Source organism: Mus musculus, chromosome 17 (genome assembly GCF_000001635.26).
Source record: "Mus musculus strain C57BL/6J chromosome 17, GRCm38.p6 C57BL/6J".
Lineage (NCBI taxonomy): Eukaryota > Metazoa > Chordata > Mammalia > Rodentia > Muridae > Mus > Mus musculus.
In genome coordinates this window covers 56,008,687-56,036,659 of record NC_000083.6, presented here as the reverse complement: position 1 = coordinate 56,036,659, position 27,973 = coordinate 56,008,687, and the positions used below count along the sequence as shown (strand labels likewise).

Genomic DNA, 27,973 nt, shown 5'->3' with positions numbered 1-27,973 from the left:
ACCGGAAGTGTGCGGTTGCCATGTAATATCCCGGCCGCGCGTGCGCGCTAGCCGGCCGAGGTGGCTTCGGGGCGGGGGCGCAGAGCTGGCAAGCTGATTTGGCGGTGGCGGCGCCGACCTGCGCGCGGAGGAAAGAAGTCGGTTCGGCGGCGCCGGCGGAAACCGGAGTTCGAGCGGGAGGCCTGACGGCGGCAGGCGGCATGTCGGTGGCGGGGCTGAAGAAGCAGTTCTACAAGGCGAGCCAGGTGAGGCGAGGCCAGGCGATCTGGTCTCGGGCCTGCCTTTGGGGACCGCAGACGAGCCGAGCTGGCTTCCCTTGGGCTAGCGGGGAAGGGGAGACCGGGTCCCCGTGCTTTGAAGAGGGACACCGGGTGTGCGCGTCTAGGCGGCTTTCAGAAAGCTCTGGAGGGCCGGCGAAAGGGCTTCATTGAGAGGGGCTTGCCGCCAGGCTTTACAACGTAAGTTCGATTCCTGGGATCGCAGCATGGAAGGCAAGCCCCCCCCCCCCCAAAGTCTCCAGGCTATGCTTCCGAGACTCTCACCACATAGCCTCAGGCCACAGAAAATGTTTGTCTAGGTTGATATCCAAAAAAACCAAGTCCACACAGGGCTTAAAAAATAATCAGTGTCCCATTCTTCTTTTCCCTCTCCGGTGTCTGTAAGACGGATTGAAAAAAAAAAAACCTAAAAAACCAAAAACAAACATTCTCGCTCACTGGGTGTTATACATCATTAATCCCTGCACACTTGAGGCAGTCAGGTAAGCAGATCTCTGAGTTTGAGGCCAGCCAGGGTTACGTAACATAAGGAGACCCTGTCTCAAAAATGAAAGAAAAATCTCTTGGTAGACACTGTGGCAAGTTGAAAAGAGACAGTGAAAAGTAATTTTCCAGGCTTCTGCAGTTTACAAAATGTGTCAGGTTTGTGTCCCTATTTCTAAAACATATGTATGCTTCTTTGAAAGATACGTTTTTGTTGGCTGTACCATACTATAGATTCCTATAGGTACTTGGTGGTTTGGGTTTAGTGTTTAATCGATCCGATCATGACTCTGAACTGAAATTCTCCTTTCTGGTTGTGTTGACATTCAGGAGTTCTGTAGGGTGGGCATCCTGGCCTCCGTTGTATAAACATTGAGAACCCTACCCCAGGCAGGCAGGCGCTCCTTTCAGACATCCTATAGTGTAATGTCCCTCTGGAACTTTTGGGGGGTTTTTTGAGGCCAAGTTTTGCTCGTAGTCCAGGCTGGCCCAGAATTTTCCATCTTCCTGCCTCTCAGGCGCTGGGATGACAGGATACCTTTGTGTGTTGAAGGTTTTATATTTGCCTTGAACTCCTGGGCTCAAGTGAGCCTGTTCCCTCAGCTCTGTCAGGTTTCTGCTTGAGAAAACCCTTGTTGTCTCATCTCTGTCTCAGTCAGGCCAGAGTGGCCTCATAGTCATTATCCTCCCGCCTCTGCCTCCCGGTGCTGAGTTACAGATGTTTGTCACCAAACCTCAGTGGCCAGAAGTTCGTGACTGAGTTTTCTCCTGTCTGTTTTGAGTTTCTTTTCTTCTGCCTTTTCCTCCAGGTTGCTAGATCGATTGTGCTCGCGAGTGCGCTCTCTCTTTCTCTCTCGTTTGATGGATGTTTGCTGGGGTTGGAGCCCAGGACCTCAACCACACTGGCAACAGCTCTACCCTGAGCCATGACCTCAGCTTGACATGCATTTTACATGGGACACTGCTGGAAAGCCTGGCAGGCCTGTAACCCCAGGCCCTCTGGCCGCTGAGGCAGGAGGATCAAAAGCCAAGTGAGTTCCAAGTGAAGCCTGTGGAGCCAGCTTGGCTGCTATGTCTGATACCCTAGAGGTCACCAGGGTTGATGCTAGTGTGGCTGGAGGAGGCTGTCTTCTGCCTGTGCATCCAATCCAGTGCTTGTCTCACTCAGCTCAGAGGCCAGACCCCACCAGTGTTGGAGCAGCTGGCTCCCCTTCTCGAACTCCTGAATAGCTTTCGGAATGCAGAGGATAGGATAGGACCCGGGCTCTGGGCTTCAAAGTAAGAACTTTCATATCTCAAAATGACAACAGATCTGGGTGTGTAGCTAGTTGGTAGAGTACTTGCCTACCACACAGGAAGCCCTGGTTTTGTTACAAGTTGAGGGCCAGCCTGGTATACAGTGTTAGTTCCAAGGGTATGTAGTGAAACCCCATTCAAACAAGTAGTTCAGAGCCTGCAACCCATAGTCATGCAAGCCCTGGATCTTTGCAGGGAGGTCTGTGAACACGTAGTTTGTTGCCCGGTTTCTGTTCCAAGAAGCCCCAGATGTGCTAATCCTGTGGCTGTGCAGTACAGCCCGAGAATCCTGGGTGTGGAGCTGGCTCGAGTAGATTCCACAGAGAGATGAGCAACAGTGTAAGGAATTGCTTGGGCCATGCCTGTGAGAAAGGTTCTCCCCACAGTCTGGAGAGGCCCAGCCAGAGGGAGCAGCCAGCTGGTGCTGTCACCCAAGGGCTGAAAAGAAGGAAGGGCCTAGCAGTTGCCTAAGGATAAAGACATCTGAGCTCTATCTGTGGACCTCATAGGGAGGCTAGCAATGGAGTTGATGTGGTAGGACCTATGCAGTAGGCAAGAGACCTCCAGTGCCTGAACTCCTTAGGCTGTGATGCCAGCCTGGGTTCTGTGGCTGTCCTTCTGTTTGAATGCCTGTGGCCCCACATCCCTCAGATGGAGTTCCCGGAGGTCCCTCCCCTGCTGATTCCCAGCAGGTCCTGTCAGGGACTCATAGGCAGCCACTAGACTCTTTCCCACTTGGAGGGCCACCCATCCCACCTGCCTACAAACCTGCAAAGCTCAGCTCAGGTGAGAATCAATTTACTGTTTAGACATTCCAAGGCCCTGTCCCAGAGAACTCTGAGCGAGCTCTCAAGAGTTGCACACGGATGGCCTATGGCCCAGCCTCTTGCAGAAGTTTTCCAGGTTTTCAACATTCTACTCTTTCACCTGGGTCCCTCCCTCCTGGGTTTCTTTTCTCCAAGTAACACCTCTCTGGTGGATTCCTGAGTCCCTAGATTATCTTTCTCATAAGAAAGAGAAACCACAAGCCAGTATGCCAGGGCATACCTGTAATTCCTGTGTACTAGAAAGTCAGAAGGGTTGTGAGTTCTAGGCCAGCTTGGGCTACATAGTGAAAGCTTACCTGTAAAGAAAAAAAAAGAGAGAGAAAAAAGAGAAACAGGCAGGAGAGGCTGGGGCTCAGTAGGTAGAACAGTCACCGAGCCTGTAAAGGAGCCCTGGGCTCCGTCCTCAGCTCCACACACACCAGGTCAGGAGTTCAGCTACATAGTGTGTTTGAGGTCAGCATGAGCCCCTGACTCAGAAAGGCAAAAGAGGTTCAGGGGTGCCAAGGCAAGGTATGGATGGAGCTGGGCAGGCACCTGGGCTCCAAGTAAGCTTCAACAACTCGTGCTCCCCACCACCACCACCCCACCGCCCCATCCAGACCCCACAGGTCCCCAGCTCATTACCCAGCCAAGCCTTGCAAGTCATGTATAGAATGAGCTTGGGTTGTGAGGGAAGTTGGAAGTTTCGCTTGTTACAGGTGGGGAAGTGGAAGGATGGTGGCTCAGGCAGCACAGGTCTTCTAGCTGTGGTCCCCTCTGACTCCTCGCACGCCCTCCTGTGTGGGTTCTGAGGAAGTCTGGGTGCAGGTGGGAGTGGCCTGAGGTTCAGAAGTTTGTTTCAGTGTCTTGACTGCTAGCTTGAGCTGGCTGGTTTTCTGATCATTCTGTAGCGGCGTGGAGATGGAGTATAACTAAGAATGGTGCTCATGGCTGCCTGGAATGCAACCCCTACCCCCACCCCACCCCCCTTTAACTCCCTTTTTGCCTGACAGAAAGGGAGAATTTGAAAAGAAAGATTGTTTGGTCAGAGCTAGGAAAAAGGAAATTACCAAGTGCATTTTCCATTGACTCTGTGTGTGTGTGTGTGTGTTTGTGTCTGTGTGTGTGTGTGTGTGTGTGTGTGTGTGTGTGTGTTTCTAGAGACTGCCCAGTGCCTACCAAGTACCAGGCAAGTGCTTGGTGAGTGCCCTGCCCCCAGCGCAGCGCCTAAGACTTCCAGCTGTGTTGGAGCTGCCTATGTCCCAGCCTGGTGCAGAAGCCCTAACTTCCCATAAGGCCTGAGGGCTAGGAGGGGCTGCAGACTGGGGACTCTGTAGTTTGGGGATGTGTTTGGTGCTTCTCCTCTGGAGATGGGTACAGCTGAGTCCTGAGCTACACCTCAGCCTTTGCTTTAATTTCCTCCACATGAGGCCACGTTTAATCAGTAAGCTGAAAGTCCATATGAGTCAGAAGTCTGGACTCCAGCACCCAACTAATCATTTATGTATGCTAGGCACCCCTCCTACCACCCCCATTCCTAGACAGTCCAAGCAGCTCCAGCCTGTGGCTTCACAGCAGTCCATGAGGATTGTCACATCTTGTTTGTAAAGCCTACCACCGTAGTCCTCTTGTCAGTACCCGTCCATCCTCCTGTGCTTCAGCGAGGGCTCTTCCAGAGAGGCTCCTGTTACATATGCATGCATGCAGTGCACCTGCATATATCTGTGTGTGTGTCCATTCCCTTCCACCAAAATAGCCTTTCTCACAGAGACCCAGGACACACCAACACCCTCTCTGCCACTCCACAACCCACTTCCCCAGTGGGATTTGAGAGGCCATAGGAGTGCTTTGGGGGGGTGGGGTGGGGCATGGAACCAGGCCTAGGCTTGACACCCCCAACTCCAGCTCCAAGTCATTTTATTTATTTATTTATTTATTTATTTATTTATTGGTTTTTCGAGACAGGGTTTCTCTGTAGCCCTGACTGTCCTGGAACTCACTCTGTAGACCAGGCTGGCCTTGAACTCAGAAATCCGCCTGCTTCTGCCTCCCAAGTGCTGGGATTAAAGGCATGCGCCTCCACGCCCGGCTTTCCAAGCCATTTTATATGTTTATTGTGGGGTCAACCTCAGGTGTTGTCCCTCAGGTAGCATTCGACACCGGGGCCTGGGACTCATCACTTAGACTAGCCTGGCAGGCCAGGGGTTCCCCTGTATCCAGTAGTACTGGGATTGCTTGTCTCCTCCTTACATCCAGCTCTTCACATGGGAGCCAAGAGTCAGTGCAGCAGGGGCCGTACCAACTGAGCCACCCCATTCCCTGCTTACTTATTTCTATTTCTCTAAGAAGTTTGTTTATGAGATGGGGTCTCAGTCTATCACCTAGACTAACAACAAATCCAAACCAAGGCCATCCTCCTGCCTTGGCTTTTTCAAATGCTGGCATCAGAGCTGTATGGATGTATAATAGGCTGAGTTGCCACTGTCTGGCCCTTTTTTGAGCTCTCCCTGGAAAACCAGAGAGAGAACTGCAGCTGCCCTGTTGAGCTTCTCTCTGCTGGGGGTTAGCCCTGCTGCCTCTTCCTGCCCTCTGCAGGCCTTGCATGCAGCTTGCAGGATGCCTTATCTTCCTTTTCCGTTCAACTCCTAGAAAACCTGCTGATTTATGCCAAGGGGGTCATGAGACACTTGCCAAGCACTTTTAGACCACAGCTGTGGCTTCCTCCCAGGCCCTGACTCAGCACCTGCCAGCAGACCTCTCTGGAGCACTCCCATAGCCGGGTTCCTTCCCTGCTGTTTCTCCCCTACCCCTCCGCGTGTGGTGAGAGTGGCTGACCCGTGAGGACCAACATACCTCCTCAGCATTTCAGGGTGGCACAGTAACAGGTTCCCTGTTGCCTTGTCCTGGGTCACGAGTGGAAACTGTTCCCAGGCTGAACTGGGTTCTGGCCTACGTCGAAAATGTTCCCACCTGTGTAACCACTCAAGGGTGAATGACATGTCAGTGAGAAAGCAGATGGGTCCCAAGGCTTCTGGGGTCCAGGCTAAGTTGTCCCCCTAGTATCAGGAACCTCTCAGATCTCTGCCAAGAGCTCTGAGGGGTCACACTGGGGGTAGGTATTCTACATACCATCAGCTCTGCCCACACCCTACCCAAGCCGTGTTATGCTCTACCCTACCTCTCTGTGGTGACTCTGTGCATCTCGCACCTTGCCTTGCCTGGTCCTCTACCCTCCTTGCATCTACCCTGTCTCTCTGGCGTCTCAGCGCTTGTTGGAGGGTAGCCCTCTGCCCATGAACACCCGGCACTTCAGTCTCACCCTCATGGCATCCAGTGTTCTCTAGTATTGCTCAGCATGCTCCTAGAGGCTGGGTATGCCAATACAAGCTTTTGGCACCAGCTGACAGATACCACCAAAGTGGCCTTCTGCTCAAAGCTAAGAATGGGGCGTCTGCTGTATGGCCTCCCACAGTGTCCCTGGCCTGACTTCTTAGGATCACGAAGTACTTGAGGGAACTGGGTAGCTCATGGGTCCTTTGAAACTTGGCCAGGAGCAAGTCTGACTGGTTTTTTTGTTTGTTTGTTTTGTTTTGTTTTTGTTTTTTTGAGACAGGGTTTCTCTGTGTAGCCCTGCTGTCCTGGAACTCACTCTGTAGACCAGGCTGGCCTCGAACTCAGAAATCCACCTGCCTCTGCCTCCTAAGAGCTGGGATTAAAGGTGTGCGCCACCACGCCCAGCTAAGTCTGACTGGTCTTACAGATAAATTAGCCTGACTATAGCCCTCTGGTCTTAGGATGTATCTCTAGGACTCAGGAGAGAGGCTTGCTAGGCTAGGCCATAGGAGACTACAGAGTGTCACAGCACCAACTGTGACCCAGAGCTGACAGAGCAGACTGGGAACAGCCAGGCTGCCTTTCTCCCCGGAGGAGCTAGGCCACCCTGCTGGGAAGCAGCAGTCTCCACACACCCTGGCTCAGGTCTCCATGAGTTGGATCACCTCTAGCCCAGAGACCTACTTCACTTCTTTGTCCAGGCGGCATTGGCTGCATCTCATGCACTTGCATGTAGTTACACTACCTGCCACTCCCTATGGAGTATCTGGAACCACCTTGTCTTTTAGGTCCCTCCTGACCTCCCATTCTGTCTGGGAGCCACTCCTCAGCACCCACCACTCCCACACCCTCATCCCCTATCCCAGCACTGAGTGTGACTCCAGTTGCCGTTCCCCAGCTTGCCCACCAGCACTCATATGGACCTGTGCAGGAGCTCAGGAGCCTCACCAGCTGCCTGTTCACTCCATAGCCTGACTACTCTTCACAGGAAGTGTTTTAGTTATTTCCTTTTCAGACAGTCTTACTCTAATCCATCCTAACTTGAATTCACAGTCCTATTCCAGCTTCCCAAGTCCTGAGGTCACAGCTGTTCACCACCATGTCTAGCCTAAAGCTCCATTTTAAATCTGCCTTTAATGGATTCTTCCAGGGTGTGACATAGTGGCAGAGCCCCTGCCCCCAAAGTCCCCAGTGAGGGGCTGGGGGCGTAGCCTAGGGGTAAAGCCCCCTCCCTGTATGGGCAGGGGCTCTGGCTCCATCACCATAACTCTGGAACAAAAGGTAGGAGGGGAGTCTTGGTGTTTTTGTGTGCCATGATTAGGTAAGTGGAGTTTCAGATACCCTAGGGAGAGAGTGAAGAGTAAATTCTCTGGTTCACAGTGGGTGTCCCAGTGTGGCAGGTTGGAGAACTGTGCAAAGCTCACTCATGCCCACCCAGGAGTTTCCCCTGGCCTTGTGTAACAGTAAAAGGATCATCATAGGAACAGTGTTGTCCCCACACCACCTCTGGGAGTCACCTGGCCCTTGGCAGTTTCATCTTAACTCCCTGGTGTCTAACACCACAGCTTCCCCATGGTCTCAGGGAAATTAGGGTTCTGCAGGTTTGAGACTGAGTCTGAAGACAACTGAAGACCTGAGGATTTGGAGTGAGGTTGTAGGGCCTGGAGGAAGGGTTGGCAGTCAGTGGCTTCTGCTGGCAACTGTCTTAAGGAGTGTCCAGACATCACCATGGCCAGCAGGAATCAACTGCAGTCCAGTCCTGCTGGCTGTCAGCAGGACAGTATGTGATGCCGCTGCTGCTAGGGCTCAGCCAGCTGTGAGTAGAGATGCTCTCTGAGGCCCTTGCAGAGAGGCTCCATTCCACCCTCTCCAGGGTAACAGGCTATGCCTGTGCTCATGCACACTAACAGCTAGCGCTGCCTCTGTTCTTCAGAGCCAGCAGAGTGGCAAGCTGTACTTGGCCCATGTACTCCAGGATTGTACGATACAGGGGCCACCTCCCTTCCTCAGTGTAAGGCACAAGCTGTTTCTGATGACATCTAGAATAAGTCCTGTTAGTTAGGGACCTTGAGATGGCATGGGGCACTGTCAGCAGGAGGTGGCAGATGATGACCCAGTTATCCATATGTGGTGGTTGGAAATCTGCTTTGTGAATGAGCTGTCTGTGAACTCAGATGCTGTCACCATTTCATCTGTCATTTGTCCTAGCAGAGGGGTACGATACCTCTAAGTCTCGCTGTTTTTGCAGTGGGGCAGTACATGGTCATCATGTGGCTGACCCTTGGGCAGGTGCCCTGGCTGAGAGCCCTGCCTGCTTGCTGTGACCATATCGGTATCTGTGATCCTAGCCTGGAAAATAACCAGGTTATTCCATCGGTGTGACCCTGTCCAGGCCCAGAGCCACTGTTGCTGTGTGTTTGAACCCTTGGGGAGGGTGATATTTCAGCCACCCTGTTGTGTTGCCCAAGCTGGCGAACCACAAAAAGCTTGGGAGGCTCCCAGGCCTATGGTCAGTCCTGTTCTCTGAGAACCAGGGCTGCTGGCCTAAGCATGGGTCCTGGCACTCAGGAGACAGAGGCAGGGGGATCACCATGAATCTGAAGCTAAGGCCATCACTTGAACTCTTGCCACTCAGCCTCTATACTTCCTAGCTCATCTGCCATCCCAGGGTCTGCACTCTCAACAGAGCTGGCACCTGGGCCTGTGTTCCTAGTGGGATCAAAGGCTGCCATGCTGCTTCTGGTCCCAGCTCCCCAAGCCTCTCACCAAGTGACCCCGCGGCCTCGAAGCTTCCACGCCTCCACACTCCCAGGCTTCAGTCAGTGCGTGTGCTTTTCAGGCTGATCCCTGAGTATGGTGCTCATGTGCACTTGTGTCCCAGGATGAGGAAATATAAGCCTCACAGGCCACAGAAGCTGAGCTCTGTCAGGATGCTGGTGTGCTGCTGTTGGCTGTGACTGAAGTAGTCCAGTGTCGTTCCAAATTAAGGGTCCTGCACTGGTGACTTGAGAGATGTGTTGAGTGGGACCTGGCCTCTGAAAGTCATCTTCACTCTGCTTTCAGTCACTGTAACAACATGCCTGGGAGGGGCAGTTTTGCCGAGAGAGGTTTGTTCTGGCTTAGTTAGGAGGTTTCAGTCTCTGTCATAGGCCTTTTTGCTTTAGGGATCCCACAGTTCCTAACGAGGGCACACTCATAGATCTAAGGACCAGGATCAGTATCTGGGCCTTTAGAGAATGGAAGCCAGTATTCTGAGCCCTTGCCCTTGTTACTGACTGAAGGCACTTCCTGTGCTGTGCAGACCCAACCTTCAGCTCTGTACACTTGTCCCCTGGGCACTGACAATAAATCACTGGTCACAGGCACTGCTGAATGTTCATTCAGGAAGCTGGCAATATGTCCAGGTTTATGCACAAAACACATTGACCAGGTTAACCCTGTGGGTGTCCTGCACTGCATAATCCTCATTAACTCCTTCCTGCAGTGCCTCTGGAGCTCACAGTGTCTAAGGGCATGGGTTGCAGGAAGGTAGGGCACCTCTGAGACTAATTTCATGTGCTCTCCTGAGGAACGTGTTGGCAGTTTTAATGGGACTATGTCCCATGCCGGGTTCCTCTTGCTCATCTGACAGGCCACTGGCATCCCTCTTGTCTGGCTATTTCCACACAGGTGCCCACTCCTCCCTCCCAGTCGGGCCTAGCACCTCCTATGACCTGCTGGTTGTGTTTGTGCTTAGGTCAATCATCTCTTTTCCCTCTTGAACCTTACAGACAAAAATAATAGTTATTGTAAGACCAGCAACACCTAGACAGGGTGGCTCTAACTAGCCAGTGTCTTGACAAGCACCCAAGCATCCCAAATATGTACAGTGCTGTCTAACTGACAAGGCCAGTAATGGGCAGCCTCTGTAGGAAGGTATGAGTGACTCACAGAGCACATGGCCACTGGAATTCAGATGTGGGAAGAAGAGGGCAGTAAGCATAGATGTCACCCAAACATAATAATGTTGTGCAGTTGAGACTGAGGGCAGGAAGGTTTTGGCACTGCTGTCACTCTGGACTGAAGCTGGGCAGTATTACATCCTTAGTGATATACTTGCTGACACAGGGGAGGGGCCAGGCTTGGGTTGTGTGCATTTTACTCCATAAACTCAAGACGAAAGGTCCTGTGAACACTAAAAGGAGTTGGCACTGCATCCATCAGTGCTCAGTGTCCTTGGGGTAGCCGTGTCCCAGCCTCACTTCTGAGGTGAGCCATGAAAGGATGAGGTGACCACTGTGGGGACATGTGGGTTTCCCAGCCTCCTTCATCCCTACTACCATGGCATGGTAGCCCAGCTATCACTGCTACAGTTGATAGGACACACACAGTCCACTCCCTACCCTGAGATGTGTGGGTGGGTGTCACTAGCATCTGAAGCTTAGCATGGTGTAGGAGAGGCTTCCCCTTCCTTTTCTTTTTTTAATTTTTCATTCATTCATTCATTCATTCATTCATTCATTCATTCATTCATTTTGGAGGCAGTGTCTGTGGCTCAGACTGGCCTGAAACTGTGCCTAAGTTCTGGGGTGCTGTTGGTGAGCGAGCACACGTGAGCCTCACTCAGCCTGGTGAGGCAAGTGCTCCACCACTGTGTCCCAGGGCCTGCTTTGTGTTTGCTTTCTTCCCTTTCTTGCTTGCTTGCTTGCTTGCTTCCTTCCTTCCTTCCTTTCTTTCTTTTTTTTTTTAAAGATTTACTTATTTTATGTATGTGAGTCCACTGTAGCTGTCTTCAGACACACCAGAAGAGGGCATCAGATCTCATTACAGATGGTTGTGAGCCACCGTGTAGTTGCTGGGAATTGAACTCAGGACCTCTGGAATAGCAGTCAGTGCTCTCACCACTGAGCCATCTGTCCAGCCCCTGCTTTGTGCTTTCAAATCAGGCTGACCTCAAAACTCACTGCGTGGGGAAAGATGGTCTTGAATTCCTGCTGCTCCTCCTGCTTCCCTCCTGAGTGCTGGAATGACATTTGTGTACTACCACGCCCACCACACTCCTCCTTAGAGAGGTCTCCCTGCAGCCTCTCAGCCTCAGGAGTGACCGTATGGGCCTGAGTGGCCAGGCAACTGTGGCTGCTGAGGTGCTGCTCACCCGGGGCTGTGTGATGCCAGGAATGTGCTGTCCTTCCCCTTCCCCAGGCTTCTCCCTGTCACCCGTCACCAGACCTAGGTGACTTGGCATTGACACACTGAGGGTGAGGCCACTCATTTGTCTGTTATCTTAATACATATTATCTCAACAAATGCCCAGTGCTCATGGTCTCTTCTGCAGGGGACGATGTCATCTAACACAACATGCACAGAGGGGTCAGCAGACCCCCAGCATGGGAATGTCACTGTCACCCTTGCTCACCCCAGCCCTTCCTGCTTTGCAGAGCTGTGGAGCCCCACATGCTCAAGCCTAGCTTGTTCCGTTCCTGATACCTGGCTCCTGCTGGGGAGTCATCGTGGGCAGAGCAGGCATACTGAGCAGCACACTGGATTGTAGAACCTGGTCTCCCTGACCTGTCCATGTGTCAGTTGACACCCAGGTCTGGTGTGACAGGTGTAAATTACAGCTTTGGGAGGCTGAGCTGTCATCCTGGTGGCCTAGCAGGTTTGGGCCATCCTACTTGTCCTTCAAAGAAACCTGTCATTCCCACTTTTGCATCCTGTGGCACAGCCCCACCCAACCACCAGAGCTAGGTCCCTAGGGTGCAGAGCAAGATTCTGCCTAGCTTGCTCAGACTTTCCAGAACGTTCTGCCATGGTGGGGGAGGTGGCTGTGGTCAGGCTGAGGCAGAATGCTGGGAACTGGATGACAGCCTCAATTCCTGCTGCTTCCAAGGCAGCAGTGTGCAGCTGGAGAGAGTTGCATGAGTGCAGGGTGGATTCCAACAGACAAGACAGCTCGGACCTGGGGATGGGAGGGGTGGGGTCTTGGGGCCCTTAGATCTGTCCCCCTGATTTGCCTACATGAGGGGGCTCAACTTTTATCACCCACGGGGTACTAGCCCATGCTCCCAGGGCCATGCAGGGGTCACTGGGCACTGCCTCCCGGATGGTAGGCAGGCCTTCTTGTCAGTCCTGTATTCATGAAACTCTTCCTTGTTCCTAGGCCTGTGTGGAGCAGGCTGTGTAGCCCTTTGGGTGAATAGCATCCCTGGGACTGTCCTTTAGAGGCCCTGTGTGCCCTGGGATTGGGGCCTCATTTGTTTGTGGCTTAGATTTTCTTCCTTCTTTCCTTCCTTTTCTTTCTTTAATATAAGTTTTCATCTGAAGTTGATTTCACAGCATGTAAGGCACAGCCTTCCTGCTTCACCTGACATGAGAAGCTAAATTGGCCAAGAGCCTGGCCTGTGTCCTGGGCGCTTTCCCATCAGCATAGACATAAAGGAAGCAGAGTTAGGATGCACTATGGAAAGTCTTGGGAGACAAACAGGAAGTATGGCCATTGACCAGGCTGTGTACCGATTTCTGCTGTCCCAGCCAGAACTGAGACCCTAGTCTTAGCAAGGCAAGGTGTCTGACTTGTGACAGGGTCAGGGAAGAAGACTTTAGCAAGACTTTCAGCTGGCATGTCCCTGAGTCTAGGGACAACATGAGAGGCTTGGAACATTCTGATATAGCCCATGACTTAATGACACCTTCAGCTGAGAGCCCACAGCCTATGGCTCTCAGAGTTCAGTTCTCACATGAGCCTCAGCCTACCACACAGGACAGTCCTTTTCATGTGCCTCTGGGGGCCCAATCTGGTCATGGGGACACCTCAGTGGTTTCCACGGAGAAATCTGAGTGATCACTGGTACCACTGCTTCTCATCAAGGCTCCTCTGGGGAAGCACCACGCCCTGGTGGCACACTGGGTCCTGCTGAGCTTCCTGGTAGGCCAGAGGAAGTTCATGACTGCTGTCACAAAAGGAGGCAGTGGCTTGCACAACCAGCAAATTCCAATTCTTTACGAGAGCCGGTGATGTGTGATAAGGGCCCATGGTGCCTCCCTGCACACAGCGGTGGTCCCTGTTGACACCCTGTTCACCCCACATCCTGGTATTTCTGTTTGGATCAGTGGAGGCCTTTGTCTGGCTCCAGGACATGCCATGCCACTTCATGGGGCAGTGGCTGGCCACCTTCTTGCATGGTCCCTCCTATATGAGCATGTAAGCAGGAGACTCAGCAGCTTGCAGATGAGCCTTACCCAAGGGGTCAGAATCTGGCCTTCATCATGTGACACTGGGGAACTGGAGACTCCTGACTTAGGAGGACAATAGGGTCAGGACCCCTTTCTTTTCTGGAGAGTCCAGTGTGCTGCTCAGTATGCCTGCTCTGCCCACGATGACTCCCCAGCAGGAGCCAGGTATCAGGAACGGAACAAGCTATGCTTGGGCATGTGGGGCTCCATCAGCTCTGCTAAGCAGGAAGGACTGGGACGTAAACTAAGAAGGAACGGTGACAGCAACTCCAACCTTGAGGTCCTCAAATGGTAGATAGCCAGGGCCTGCTTGTAGCAAGGACAGAAGGCTGGGCTGAGTGCTCTCACTTTCTCCATCTGTGAACTGTGATCACAGGGGCCTGGCACGGCTCCCACACACCTCACTAGCCTCAATATATCCTTTCTAGCCAGCCTCCATGTCCTGTGTTCTCCAGGCTGACATGGGCTCCCTGTGGGTGGTCCCAGGGTTCTGTGGATAATGGGTCTGTCATGGTGCAGACACTGGTAAATTGGAGCAGCTGGGCCTTTGATGACCCCCACCTCTGTCAGCCTGCCCGAAACTAGGCTGAGCCCCTGGTCTTTGAAGGCTATGCTGAGGAGCAGCAGAAGGAGCTGGAAGCTGCAGTGCATGAGGCATAGGTGCATGTGTTCAGTGGACAGCATGGCCATCCATAGACAGTTGTCATGCTCAGTCACACAAAGTGGGGCCCTACTTTGACCCTCTGGATGACTGTAACTGGATGCAGCAGGAAGCCACTGGGCATTCTTCCTTCCCTTTTGTGACATGATTGTCATTGCTCAGATTGAACACTGCCCCAACATGGCTACCAAGTTACAGTAAAAGGATGTGATTGTTTAAGGATGGCTGCCCAGCAGCAGCCCCCATAGACCTGCCAGAAACCCCCCTCTGCCTAGCTTCTCTGTCACACATCCTGTCACATGCCTCATGACTCCTGTCCCATGCAGCCATGATGGTCTGTATCATGCTCTGAAAGATACTGTCTGCTTAGTTTGACAATATGGGGCAGTGGATTTACCCAGTAGCACCTTAGTCTCTGTGATCCCATTGGGAAGCCAGTCTCCCCATTGTGTACTCCCCACCCCAACCCCAGGTGCCTGGTTTACAGCAACATTGTCAGCAGAGACCATATTAGGCAGACCCAACATGAGTGACCAGGCCACTGGCTTCCTGTGCTCTAAGAGGGGACAAATCTGTGGAAACAGGCTGGCCAGAGAAGTGGGAGCAGTCTTAGTACGCATTGCTTTGGGCACGTCCCCCTAGGTTTCCCCAGCACAATCCTACTAGGGCAGTGATGCCCACATACCCATCAGCCCTGCCAGGGTGTCTGGACTTAACTGAGCAATACCCAGTTTGCACCTCAAGGGGACTGCAGCAAGGTAGCTCTTGGCAGGGATGGTGACCTCTGCAGGGCAGGCAGCTTTCTGCCAAGAACCTAGATGTTTGCATGCTACCATGCAACCCTGCTGTGCTGTGGGAGGTTGTGATGTTCCCTCACAGACTTGTAAACAGGCTGCACCCTGCCTTCTGGCTCTGCATTGTGGGTGGTTTGAGTTTCCCAGTTTTCCCCTGTGCCAGTACCTGCCCACGAGCTGTGGAGGGATATGACTTTGCAAAGGGCTCAGAGTATGAGGGTTGCAGCTTGCTCATGGCCAGTGATGTGGGGCCCCAGCGGAGCTCTTGGGCTTTGGGGAGGCTGGGTCCTCAGATCACAGGACACAGGAGATGGGACCATTAAGAGAGCAGCTAGATGTGCTCTGGGCTCCCCTCTTCCTGCCTTGCTGCCTTCCTTAAGACGCCATGTCCCCAGGCCCAGGTGCTATCCCCCCGGAAGCTGTGGCCCTGCCTCACTTTTCTGCATTTACCATAAGAGCTAGGTCTTGTGGTTGGTGATATCCTGTCTCTGCTCAGACTGGAGAATTGAAACTGTGAAAGCTGGTGGGGCTCCCTGGGAATACCCATGCAGCTGGTGGGGCCTGTCCTGGGCCTTTCATAGAATGAAGATCTAAGATAGGCTCTGGGGACCCTCATGGGCAGCCCTATCTAGTGGACAGGGCAAGCCAGAGACTAGCAGCCTTCTTCAGAGCACTGTGGGTGGCTACTCAAAGCACAGGATTTGGGAGGTCACTTCCGCGATCCTGCAGTCACCCTATTTCCTGATGTCTTTGGTCACTTTCTCTCAGGCTACTCTACAAAGTCCTTACCTGCCTATGGCATGGGGCACCACACAGACCTTGCAAAATCCTTGCTCATATCAGGCAACAGCTCGGAGTCGGGACCACCAAGGCCATGGCATCTGAAAGCCACACTGGTACCTTCTCTCAGGAGGCCAGCCTGCCATTCTGCATGTAGGGTTTCCATGCCTTTAGCCTTTGAGCAAGGACCCCTAGAACTACCACACAGAGTGCTTACTGAGCCTTCCGTCTCCATAGCTGGTAGTGGACCTGTCACACCTCACATGAGGTGACCTGGACAGTGGCTGCCCTGCTGGTGTGTCCTAGGGGCTTGGGTGTGATGAGTGAGGATGATTGTGGTGGGCAGACTGGAGCCTTGTGCCCCAGAGGGGTGACACACATGGTTTGGCACTCAGGGCTCTCTGCCAGGCCCAGCAGGGCTAGGCCTCAGCTGTTGTCTACTCTGCTCCAGGCTCCTGATTGCAAAGTGAGTTGAGTTCTGGGTTCCTTGAGGAGCCATGCTTATCAGGTGTCAATGTCATCACAGTGGCAGGCACCAAGGACTCAGGTACACAGTAGCCTCCGGAAGCCTGCAGCATCCCAAGTGGCAGGGTCAGGTGGAACAGTCTCCACAGGGTAATGAGCCTGGGCCCTCAGAGGCAGTGCTCAGTGCTGTGCAGGGTCACCGCACACCTCAGCACTGTTGGCTTCTCCAGGCCTCACCAGATACCCCATCTGCCTGCCTTTCCCAGAGTTTGCATCCTTGACAGGCACAGTAGTTGTCCCCCACAAGCCAGCAGGAATTTCTCCTGTGCCCTCACATGCCTTCCCCTTTGTACCCAACAGCTGGTCAGCGAGAAGGTTGGTGGGGCCGAAGGGACCAAACTGGATGATGACTTTAAAGATATGGAAAAGGTAGGATTTCACACTGGACTGGGGTGTGGGGCTGGTGGGCCCCACTTGTGCTGAAGGGCAGAAGAGCCTGCACCCAGCTCCACTTCTGCATCTAATGGCTCTAACACGGTGGCTCTCTCCACAGAAGGTGGATGTCACCAGCAAGGCCGTGGCAGAGGTGCTGGTCAGAACCATAGAATATCTGCAGCCTAACCCAGGTAGGACCGGGGCCTCTGGTTAGATCAGTGGGAAGAAGAATACCATGTTTGATTCCTCAGACTTCCCCTAAACTGAAGTGATAATGGCCTTTCCACTCTTTGCTGGCCTCCACACACAAGGATCCCTTTTGCTGACTTGCTGGGCCAGTGTGCAGTAGGGCCAGGTCTTCACAGGCAAGAGTGAGATAGGGCACAGTCACTGAAGATGGAGAAGGTAGAGGCCATTTCCAGGAACCCAGACCACAGTGCTGTGATCATTTTGGCCTCTACAGATGATAGATGTATGGGAGTTGGTCCCCTCTTGTGTGAACTGCCAGGTTCCTTGGGAATGCATCTAGAGATAATCTCTTGGCTCCTGGCCCACTGGCCAGTTTAGGGAAATGTGGACCCTAATCTGGGGTATGCCTCAGTAAAGTAGTGTGGAGAGGCGCCTGGGAGCCCACTTAGGCCATCTGTCCTCTTACAGCCTCGAGAGCCAAGCTGACTATGCTGAACACCGTATCCAAGATCCGGGGCCAAGTGAAGAACCCTGGCTACCCACAGTCAGAGGGTCTGTTGGGAGAGTGCATGGTTCGCCATGGCAAGGAACTAGGTGGAGAGTCCAACTTCGGTGAGGGGCAGCTGAGGGGTTGGGTGAGTGGGACAATGAAACCTGGCAGGAGGGTCCTTTGTTGGCCATATTCTGGCTTGCTTGACTTAGTATGGGGGTCACTCAGGGAAGTCCTACCCATGACAGTCACCCCTCCCTGCAGGTGATGCCCTGCTAGATGCAGGTGAGTCCATGAAGCGCCTGGCTGAGGTGAAGGACTCACTGGACATCGAGGTCAAGCAGAACTTCATTGACCCACTACAGAACCTGTGTGACAAGGATCTGAAGGAGATCCAGGTGCTGTCCTGTCCCTGGGTGGTGGGGAGGGTGCCCTTACGCAGCTGTACTGCTCCATCACGTGTCTGCACCCACAGCACCACCTGAAGAAATTGGAGGGCCGCCGCCTTGACTTTGACTACAAGAAGAAGCGCCAGGGCAAGATCCCCGATGAGGAGCTGCGCCAGGCCCTAGAGAAGTTCGAGGAGTCCAAGGAGGTGGCGGAGACCAGTATGCACAACCTCCTGGAGACTGATGTGCGTGTCACGCGGGGCCTAGGACACTATCCCATTAGGAAGATGGGGCTGCCTACTGAGAAGGGGTTTGTTGAAGCTCCAGGATGAGGTTGTGGCCGTGTCATCTGGCTTTTCCCCTGTTGCAGATAGAGCAGGTGAGCCAGCTCTCGGCCCTGGTGGATGCCCAGCTGGACTACCACCGGCAGGCAGTGCAGATCCTGGAGGAGCTGGCTGACAAGCTGAAGCGCAGGTGAGTGTGTCCTCCCTCCCACTTCCTGCAGCTCCCGTGGCTGCTACACGCCCTCTGCTGACAAACATGAGCAGTGAGCCCAACCTGCCTGGCCATGTACAGGCTGTGGCAAGCTGGTACTAGGCTGTGTCTAAAGGATCCCCGGAGCTGTGTGTGTGTGTAGCAGTGGGGGCCCAGGAGGGAGCAGGGCACTATGGGAAATGGCAGTGGTAGCCTGAGCTAGAAGGTGAGGAGACAAGGGAGTTGGCTGGGCCAGCAGCTCAGGTCTGCATCCTCTGCCTTTCGGTGTCAGGCTGCAGTTTCTTGAGTGGCCAGGGGCATCACTGCCCAGGGGTGGCTTTGAGGGCAGAGGTGATTGGCAGTGTTTGGGTACTTGAAGTGGGGGACTTTGGTTAGGGCCAGCCCAGGTACTGGAGCAGCAGAGTAGAAGAGGGGATATGGGTACTCAGGGTTTTCTGTTCCTGCAGGGTTCGGGAAGCCTCCTCACGCCCCAAGCGGGAGTTCAAGCCCCGGCCCCGGGAGCCCTTTGAGCTTGGAGAGCTGGAGCAGCCCAATGGGGGATTCCCCTGTGCCCCAGCACCTAAGATCACAGGTAGCAAACCCCCCTGGAAGGTGCCAGGGATGGAGCGAGGCCTGTTCACCCCACTCACACCTGCCCTCCTCTCTATTAACAGCCTCCTCATCATTTAGATCGTCAGACAAGCCCATCAGGATGCCCAGCAAGAGCATGCGTGAGTGTCTGGGGTGGAAGTTGGGTGAGAGGGACTACTATAACCCCCACTCCCACCCTGGCCACTAGCCTGTCTGCAGTGCACTGACAATGCTCCCCTGTTCCCAGCACCCCTGGACCAGCCAAGCTGCAAGGCGCTTTATGATTTTGAGCCAGAGAATGATGGCGAGCTGGGCTTCCGTGAGGGGGACCTCATCACGCTTACCAACCAGATCGACGAGAACTGGTATGAGGGGATGCTGCACGGCCAATCAGGCTTCTTCCCACTCAGCTACGTGCAGGTGCTGGTGCCTCTGCCTCAGTGACTGGGCCTTTACACCGCTGCCAGTCACAGTGCAGCAGCAGTCTAATGCCAAGGTGCTCTAGAAACACTAATGTTCCTCCAGGGGGGACTCCTCCCCACTCCCTCAGCCCTGGGGCCCCCCTATCCTAAGACTCGGAAAGGCCCACCCTGAGGTTCTATTGCCTTCCTGGTGGTATCAGCTTCCAGCTGTTTCAACCCTTCCCAGCCCGTTGCTGGCGATGGGCCCATGCCCCCTCTCCAGGCTCTCTAGAGGCAGGCAGGTCCTTGGAATCCCCAGCCTGCAAGCAGAGGCTGGCCAGCTCCCCAGCTCAGCACACAGAGACACCTGGCACCTGCTGCTCATGAAGAAGTGCACAAGGCACAAATGTGTACACTTCCCATGGGACCACAGACCCAGCTCAGCTCTGTTGAAGACCAAGCACAAAGGCCTTGAAGAGTGGACATTCCCAGGTCCCTGGCACCTTCCCTTGAGCCAGCTCCATTGCTACTTATTCATGTGACTGAAGCTGACCACAGGCAGCTGGCAGGTCCTTTTTTCAACCAGCAGGCTAGGCTGGCCATAGACCCAGCTCTGCCTCACCCTGCCATGTTCCAGTAATGGAGGCCTCCAGCCTGGGCTCTATTACATTCTTCTCTACAGCTGCCCCATAACCCGTGGCTTATCCCTGGCACGTGGGGCCACACCCCACGCCCCCTGGATAGGCAACACTGTCCTGCTCCAGCCTGTGCTGAAATGAACTGTACTCCTAATTTTTTTTTAAAAAAAAGTATTAAATATCTCTTTCTATATAGCCACTGTCCCATCTTCATTCAGGGAAGCCCTGTTCCCCCGAAAAAACCCCAACAACTGCCATCCCACCCCAGCCACAGGCTTGTGCTGTGGGCACTCAGAGACTTTATTACCCAGCCTGTCCCAGGACAGCAAAGCCTATGCAGCCTCAGCTCCCCTGCTTGAGCACACTGCAGACCTGCTCCAGCACGTGGCACATGCCCTGGTCCTTCGGGGTCCTGCTGGCCAAGGACATCTGCAACAGTAGGGCTGAGGTCAGGCTCTGCTCCGGACACGTAGCCCTGGCCTCCCGGGGCTGCAGCCTAAGGACGCACTTTTGGTGCAGCCTTTGGTAGGCAGGGGCCACTTTGAAGATTTGGGGATCGGGGTCTTGGCTGTGTAGCTCAAGCTAACCTAGCCTAAAAGAAGACTCACACACAGACCTCACATGCACAAGCCTTTGGGTGCCGGTTGACATGTGTGCCACACCCAGCATCACTGTGTGTGTTGAGTCTGAGCAGTGCACAGTGTAGAGCACTGTCCTGGGCTGAGCATTCAACTCCACACACCAGAAGGACCAGTCCAGCTCAAACCACCCACCACACACAGACCCAGTAGTCAGCAGGAGGGCTCATGCTTACATTCACTCACAGCTGCAGGTGGAACCTGGGCCCCTGCATGTCTGGCAAGTGCTCTCACCCAGCCACCTAGGTCCTGCCACCTCTCCTGAGACTCTAGGATGTGGCCTTGTGCTCCCCACAGGTCCACACCTCACCTTGAGTTTGTCCAGGTAGGTATGCTCTGGGCTCCAGGCCTCTTGGAACTTCACCAGGTCAGGGGCACCCTTGTAGAACTCAGCCAGCATCACCTGAGGGCAAGGAACAACACACCTGGCTCGCGCTTTGTTGGCCCTGTAGTTCCCAAAACTGCCAGGGATAGATCCATATTGACTGCAGGGCAAGCCTGCCCTGACAGTGGGCTAGCCTTATCCCAAGATGCCACACCCATGAGCCCTCAGGAATGACAAACATATCTGAGTAGACACAGCTTTTACAGAATGGTCATCCAATCAGGTGTGGGAGCAAACCTGTCATCTCTGCACTGAGAAAGCTGAGACAGGATAATCGAAAGCTTGGCTACATAAGGAGACGGTATCTCAACATACCAAACAAGGGAAACCCCGGAGTGGCAGCTACATGCAGGTTGCTCACCATCTCCTGAAGAACATCGTTGGTCAAGAAGCTATCTTGGACATACGCCATCTCTACGTCCATGGGGATTCCATAGTCACTGGGCCTTTGCTGTTAGGAGGGGTGGAGACCAGTCAGAGAGGTCTTGCCTGGGGCTTGATTGAGAAACAGGCACAAGTGCCCAACCCAACCCAGAACTGGAGTCGCCTGCCTCAGACTCAGCACATCCTCTAGAGTCCTTAAACCTCTGCCCAGATGCAACCCCACCCGATGTCCGCTCTCATCCATATCCCTCCAGCTCACCTCAGGGGGAGGCATCACCCAGAAAGGGCAGATCTTGGACTCAGGGCCTGGGTTGCCAGAGTAGTAGGGGGCTGTGGGAACAATAAAGGTTGAAGAAGGGGGCTCAGAGGGCCTGGCCTGGTAAATCCTCCAACCCAGAGCCTGGGGGGGGGGGGGGTTGAGGGCTCACAGCACAGCAGGGCCAGGCAGGGCTGGAAGCCATTGCTGGAGCCTTGCAGTCTCAACTGGTACTCCATCTGTGCGTCAATGTCCTGCAAGGAGGGTACTGCAGGGCTGTGTGGGTGGCTGTGGTACCAGCCCACCAGGGACAGGCCTCGAAGGAACAGGACCTGGTAGATCTGTAGACAGACAAGTTAGGTTAGGGTGGGCAGAACCAGAGCCTCGAGCTGCACTTGAGTTTCTCACAAAAGTAGTTAAGCAGTGCATCTCCCCGCCCTGTACCCATGCAAACATGGTGGGAGTATGATTAAGAAATACATCTGGGGGGCTGGTGAGATGGCTCAGTGGGTAAGAGCACCCGACTGCTCTTCCTAAGGTCTAAAGTTCAAATCCCAGCAACCACATGGTGGCTCACAACCATCCGTAAGAAAATCTGACTCCCTCTTCTGGTGTGTCTGAAGACAGCTACAGTGTACTTACATATAATAATAAATAAATCTTTAAAAAAAAAAAAAAAGAAATACATCTGGGACCTCGGGGCTGCGTCGCCGGGCACGGCGGCATGGGGCCCGGCGGTGGCACTGTGCGCAGCGAATGTTTGCCTCCCAGATGGAAGGGGAACTCAAAGTGACCCAGGTTCTCAAAGAAAAGTTCCCTCGAGCTACAGCTCTTCAAGTCACAGACATCTCAGGAGGCTGCGGGGCGATGTATGAAATTAGAATCGAATCAGAATTTAAAGAGAAGAGGACTGTCCAGCAGCACCAGATGGTCAATCAGGTATTAAAAGAAGAGATCAAGGGCATGCACGGCCTACGGATATTCACCTCTGTCCCCAAGTGCTGACAGCTGACTGACTGCTCACGCTTAAAACCTGGAGTGCACTTCACTCACAGCAGTATTTTAGAAAATCCCTGCCCACCTACAAAAAATATCTATTTTTTGTTCATAGACATTTCTATATTATAATTATGGGAGATAAAAAAAAGAAGAAATACATCTGGCTGGGCCACGCCTTTAATCCCAGCACTCAGGAGGCAGAGACAGGCAGATTTCTGAGTTTGAGGCCAGCCTGACCTACAGAGTGAGTTCCAGGACAGCCAGGGCTACACAGAGAAACCCTGTCTCAAAACACAAAAGCAAGAAGCTGGAGAGATGGCTCAATGGTTAAGAGCACTGACTGCTCTCTCAGAGGTCCTGAGTTCAATTCCCAGCAACTACAGGGTGGCTCACAACCATCTGTAATGGGGGTCCAATGCCCTCTTCTGACAGTGACAGTGTTTTCACATACCTAAAATAAGTAAATCTTTAAAAAAAGAAAAAAAAAGGGGGGGGGGAGCATCTGGCAGCTGCAAAGATGGTCCAGTGGTTAAGAGGACCTGAGTTCAGTTCTCAGCACCCACATGAAGTTTCAACTATCATCAGTAACTCCATGTCTAGGGGATCTGACACCCTCATCTGGCATCCCTGAACCATAGGCATGGACAGTGCAACCATACAAGCATAACACTCTTGCACAATATAAAACAAGCAAATATTGGTGGTGCATGCCTTTAACCACAGCCCTCAAGAGATGGAGGCAGGTAGATCTCAGAGTTTGAGGCTACGCTGGTCTACAGAGTGAGTTTCAGAATGGCCTGGGCTATACACAGAGACCCTGCCTTGAAAACCCCCAAAAAGCACTTGTTGGGTTCAGTTCTCAGCACCCACATGGTGGCTCACAACCATCTATAACGCCTGTTCCAGGGGATCCAGTGCCCTCTAATACCTCCACAGGCCCCAAGCACACACATAATGCACAGACATTCAGGCAAAACACCATACAGAAGATATGAAGACCCTTTTAAGATTGCATATAGGGGGCTAGAGAGATGGCTCAACAGTTAAGAGCACTGACTGCTCTTCCAGAGGTTCTGAGTTCAATTCCCAACAACCACATGGTGGCTAACAACCATCTGTAATGGGATCTGATGGTTTCTTCTGGTGTGTATGAAGACAAGGACAGTGTTTTCATATATATAAAATCTTTTTTTTTTTTTAAATCCATTAGATTAGCCAGGCAGTGGTGGTGCATACCTTTAATCCCAGCACTTGGGAGGCAGAGGCAGGTGGATTTATGAGTTCAAGGCCAGCCTGGTCTACAGAGTGAGTTCCCAGACAGCCAGGGCTACAGAGAAACCCTGTCTCAAAAAAAAAAAAAAAAAAAAAAAAAAACGGAAAAAAAAAAAAAAAAAAGGCCATTAGATTAAAAAGAAAGTTACATGTAGGATTGTACAAGTGATGGTGCATGCATGCCTTTAATCTCAGCACTCAGGAGACAGGAGGCACATGGATCTATGAGTTTGTAGCCAGCCTGGCCAGACCCACAGTCTACAGAATGAGTTCCAGGACAGCCAGCGCTACACAGAGAAACCCTATGGCATCTAAAAATTAAACTAACAAAACGAAATTACATCTCGGCACAGGAGTAGGCCTATCCTCCCAGTATTCAAAAGAGTGGCAGAAGGAGGCCATAATCTAGGCTATAAAGCTCAGAGCCAGCATTTCTACCCCAGACATGGGCACCGACACTCATTTCAACATTTGCAGAACATGGCCACTGTCCTGCCCCCCAACCCCCAAGCCCTCACCTCCTCCTCAACCGTGGCTGCAGTATCAGTGTCCCCCAGCCGACTCCTGCAGGGGAAGGCTCTCAGCACGGTCAGCACTGTGGGGTACCAACAAGAAGCCATCAGTCCTGCCCCAGTTACACCCTTGTCCACCCAGGCCCAGTACCCACTCTGATTGTTGATGTCCCAGCGACCACCAAGGTAGCCCACGACCTCACTCCGAGTCAGGTGACAGTGGAAGTCCTGGGGACAAAATAGGGAAGGCTGGCTGAGATTGCACTTCCTATCTCAATGCAGGAGTTAGCCTATGTGCATTTATCAAGCACCTACCATTTAACCTAAGGATGTAATTCACTGGTGAGCATGTAGGCACCTAGCATGTGCAAAGGCAGTGGGGTCCATTCCTAAATGAGCACGTATTATTTACTAATAGTAAGCCCTTACTGAGTGCTTTCTGTATATCTCTTCAGTGTCCCTCACCCAGGAAGGTCAGTGAGTTCCTTGTTCCTAGACATGGAAGGTGACCAGGCAAATTGACTTTAGCCACTTACCAAGAGGAACAGCACATTACTGGAAACGGCCACGTTGAATGGCTGGAACTTGTTGATGGCAGCAAAGGATGTTACTTCTACCAGAGTGTGGGGGTTCCTGGAGTAGTCAGGAGGGTCCCAGGGCTTTAGGAACTCAGGCTCTTTCCCACCTCCACCCGTCCTGAGTACTCTCAGCAGCCAAGGACTCCAGGCCCTGCCTTTGCTGGATCAAACCAACCAAGGATTCCAGGGAAGCCAGGACCAGGGCAGATGATGTAACTGACCTGGCGGAGTCTCGGCTGCCCAGCATGCAGTAACGGATGGGCACTGGCACCTTGTCCATACGCTTCCCTGGGGGTGTGGCCTCTGGAGAAAGGGATGGGGGGAGAGGAGAGGGGGAGGGAGAGAGAAGTCACTGTAAGCCCTCTGCTCTCTTCTCTTCGCATAGAAGCAAGGATGCCCAAGGGAGCCAGAGGAAGCAGGGCCAGCGAGATGGCTCAGCAGATCTTGCAACCAAGTGTGATGACCTGAGTTTGATTCCTAGACCCCACATGGTGGAAGAAGGGACCCAACTTCTGATCTACATGCCCCATCACAATAAATAGATAATACATGCCCTTAACCCTAGCACTCAGAGGATGCATCTCTGTGAGTTCTGAGCCAGTCAGGGCTACAATGAGAACCTGTCTCAGAGAGAGAGAGACAGAGACAGAGACAGACAGAAAGAGAGAGAGAGAGAGAGAGAGAGAGAGAGAGAGAGAATGAGAGAGAGAGAGAGAATATGAATATGAATCAGGATTCAGGATTCCCCAGGCCTAAGAAACATCAAAGCCATCTTCCCACATCATAGTGCCTCTGCCCTGGCCCCTCACCTGGCTCCAAGGAACCCTTCCCAGGGGGTCTGTGGCCTTTGTCCTCTGATGAGACCCCAGCCAGCACATCTTCTTCCTCCTCCTCCAACAGCAGTTCTTCCTCCTCCCCTTCACTGGTGGGACTCTGGTGGGAATGGAGTGTAGCAACAACATCAGCTGGGAGCTTCACTCAGTACAAACTGGAGCCCAGGCTTGAGCCCGAGGTGCCATTGCCTGGACCAACCGCCAGAGGGCGACGGTGAGCAGAGGTGTCCGAGGTGCGGATTCTCCCCACGCTTGGGATTCAGCCTGTCTTCTCCTGGCTGTACTACTTCGGGTGAGACTGACTGTCTCGGAGCCCTGTCTCTCCCCTGACAGTCTCCCTGCAGCAGTTCCCTCTGCCAATAGTATTCATGACCCCCACCTCCTTCAGGATCAAAGCCCAAGTCCTCCGGGCAGCCCAGGAGGCCCTCCTGGCCTTGCTTGCCCCTCCCTGCCTTCCTCCTTCCCGTGCTTCAGAATTCAGGCCGTCTTGCTGAATCACATCAGACTCTATCTTGCCCCACGGCCTTTGCAACCTCATCCCCACAGCGCAAGGTGGAAGGCACGTACTTCCTACCTCATCGGCCGTAGCTACAGGCATATGTAGCTGGTGCCGGCGAAGCCAGGCGGCCTTGTATTTGTCCAGCTTCTGGCCCTTGTACTTGACAGAGGCCCAGCCACAGCCAGATTTCTTGGCTGGGTTGACGAGCTTCTTGCAGTGTGTGGCCCAGGCGCTGGGTGAGTTGAAGACTTGTCCAGTTTCCTGCCACACGATCCTGCCATCCAGCTGCAGGTCCCCAGTAAACTTCCTGCCCTGCAGCGACAGAGGGGGCTGAAACACTTCAGTCCTAGTGATTCCTAACTCCTTTCTCCCTGAGGCTTGGCGTCCTTGTTCTTCTAAGGCTCCCAAGAGGTACTGTCACAGGAACTCCATCTTTCACACCAGTACTCCTGGCACTCCACACCCAGATGCACAACTTTAAAATTAAGTAATGGCAGCCAGAGCAGGCATAACGGCCCAGGCCTGTCAGCCCAACTACTGGGGAAGCTGAGGCAGGAAGCACACAACTTCAGAACCTGCTTGGAATACTTAATAAGACTGTTCTCAGAGGTAGAACTCCTGCCTAAAATTCCCAAGTGAGGGGTTGGTTGGGTGCAAGGTCAGGAATTGACCCCCTGCTTAGAATCCCGCAGTGAGGGGGCTGGGGGCATAGTCAGGGGTAAAGCTCCCTTCCATTCTTGGTATCACAAAGAGTTTTTTGGGCGATCATTTTAAATAACAGTACACAGTTTTGAAGCCATCATCTTCATAGAGAGCCTGGGAAGGAAGGCCTCATTTTACAGATGGGGAAGCCGCAATCACACAGATTGGTTGCCCGCGGACACACCCAGATGGCAGTGGTTATAGCTATGTGGCATTGTGATTAACACGGTTCCTCTGGGCTTCAGTTTCTCTTTATACGCTAGCAGTGGAGGACATGAACGGTCTCCGGGGGTCGCTCACCAGGTAGTAGATGGATAGCACCCCCTCACCGGGCTCCAGCAGCTCGTCTTTGAGCAGCACCCGAAGCGTGACCGCGCGCCTCGTGAGCGCGCCCCCTAGGGCCATCCCAGGCCCTGCCGTGCCGCCTCCGCTGCCACCGAGGCTGCCGCTGCGCCCTCCGCTACCCGTCCCGCGCTCGGGGTCCTCGGCCTCCGCGTCGTCCTCATCCTCCTCCGGCGCCTCCTCGGCCGTGGCCCCGGGAGACAGAGACTCGGGAGCTGCAGCGAAATAGCAACTGGCTGCAGAGGTCGCGTCCCGCTGCCCCGTCCCCGCCTGCGCGGACCATCCTACCTGCCATGGACGCTGTGTCCCGGCACAGCCTCCTCCGAGTGAACGGGCTCCTCCCCGCGCGGGGACACAGCAGTCTATTGGTTACTGAAAATGGGTGGGGAGGTTTGGCCCGCCGGGGGCGGAGGGGATACGGAGCGGTTGGGTTGTGCTTGCACTGGAGTTGGAGCGATCCGGTGCAATTTGGCGAAACTAAAGCTGGAGGTTGGGGGAGACCTGGAGAAGGAAACAGGCCCAGGACCTTCTCATTCAGGGACTAGAGATACCATACTCGAGGCCACCAGCTACTAGGTTGCAACTTTGATCCCTGAGCAGGAGTGGCTCAGCTTTCAGGAAAGAGATGGAAACCTTAGGTCTTGGGCCTGCCCACGCGCAGTTAAAGAAATGAGGGAAGACCTTGGGACACAAGGGAAACTGAAGCAGATGGTGAACTAGAGGGAAAAACAGACTCAGGACGCCGCCCCCCATCCCCTGCTCTCAGGGGGACTATACTCCCTTAGTGGGGCTGCATCCTGGAGCTCATGATTCCCTCAGCCTACAGCAGCGATGAAGGAAGCTGCTAGTGAGGCTAGT

The 27,973-nt window shown here is 53.5% G+C and overlaps 2 protein-coding genes and 1 pseudogene across 4 annotated transcripts; 2 read left to right on the top strand and 1 right to left on the bottom strand.

Annotated features, from left to right (window-relative positions):
• Positions 1-19,910, top strand: Sh3gl1 (SH3-domain GRB2-like 1). Of its 3 annotated transcripts, NM_001357649.1 has the most exons (11): positions 1-245; positions 1,571-1,792; positions 16,469-16,537; positions 16,662-16,734; positions 17,201-17,344; positions 17,487-17,620; positions 17,698-17,856; positions 17,982-18,085; positions 18,553-18,677; positions 18,760-18,816; positions 18,924-19,910. In NM_001357649.1, the coding sequence occupies exons 3-11, from the start codon at positions 16,529-16,531 to the stop codon at positions 19,118-19,120; spliced, it is 1,002 nt and encodes a 333-aa protein (NP_001344578.1). In that variant the 5' UTR covers positions 1-245; positions 1,571-1,792; positions 16,469-16,528; the 3' UTR covers positions 19,121-19,910. The 3 variants fall into 3 exon arrangements, with proteins under 3 accessions (NP_001344578.1, NP_038692.1, NP_001239400.1); NM_013664.3 differs by lacking the exon at positions 1,571-1,792 and having other exon boundaries at positions 23-245; NM_001252471.1 differs by lacking the exons at positions 1,571-1,792; positions 18,553-18,677 and having other exon boundaries at positions 23-245.
• Mpnd (MPN domain containing) lies at positions 19,870-27,459 on the bottom strand. The gene is made up of 13 exons (NM_026530.5): positions 27,404-27,459; positions 27,074-27,330; positions 26,147-26,383; positions 25,549-25,672; positions 24,961-25,042; positions 24,698-24,794; positions 24,317-24,389; positions 24,168-24,244; positions 21,551-21,719; positions 21,382-21,452; positions 21,100-21,189; positions 20,664-20,756; positions 19,870-20,144 (listed from the first exon to the last, which is right to left on the bottom strand). The coding sequence occupies exons 1-13, from the start codon at positions 27,408-27,410 to the stop codon at positions 20,058-20,060; spliced, it is 1,464 nt and encodes a 487-aa protein (NP_080806.4). The 5' UTR covers positions 27,411-27,459; the 3' UTR covers positions 19,870-20,057.
• Positions 22,071-22,518, top strand: Gm16276 (predicted gene 16276; annotated as a pseudogene).
• Positions 27,460-27,973: the final 514 nt, after the last annotated feature.

Coding starts and splice junctions, on each gene's coding strand:
- Sh3gl1 (NM_013664.3), top strand. CDS start 201: ATGTCGGTGGCGGGGCTGAAGAAGCAGTTCTACAAGGCGAGCCAG. Junction 17,345..17,486: donor AGGTGGAGAGTCCAACTTCG/GTGAGGGGCAGC, acceptor CCCTCCCTGCAG/GTGATGCCCTGCTAGATGCA. Junction 18,678..18,759: donor CCCAGCACCTAAGATCACAG/GTAGCAAACCCC, acceptor CTCTATTAACAG/CCTCCTCATCATTTAGATCG.
- Mpnd (NM_026530.5), bottom strand. Junction 25,043..25,548: donor GAAGGGTTCCTTGGAGCCAG/GTGAGGGGCCAG, acceptor CCCTTTCTCCAG/AGGCCACACCCCCAGGGAAG. Junction 20,145..20,663: donor CCTACCTGGACAAACTCAAG/GTGAGGTGTGGA, acceptor CTACTGTTGCAG/ATGTCCTTGGCCAGCAGGAC.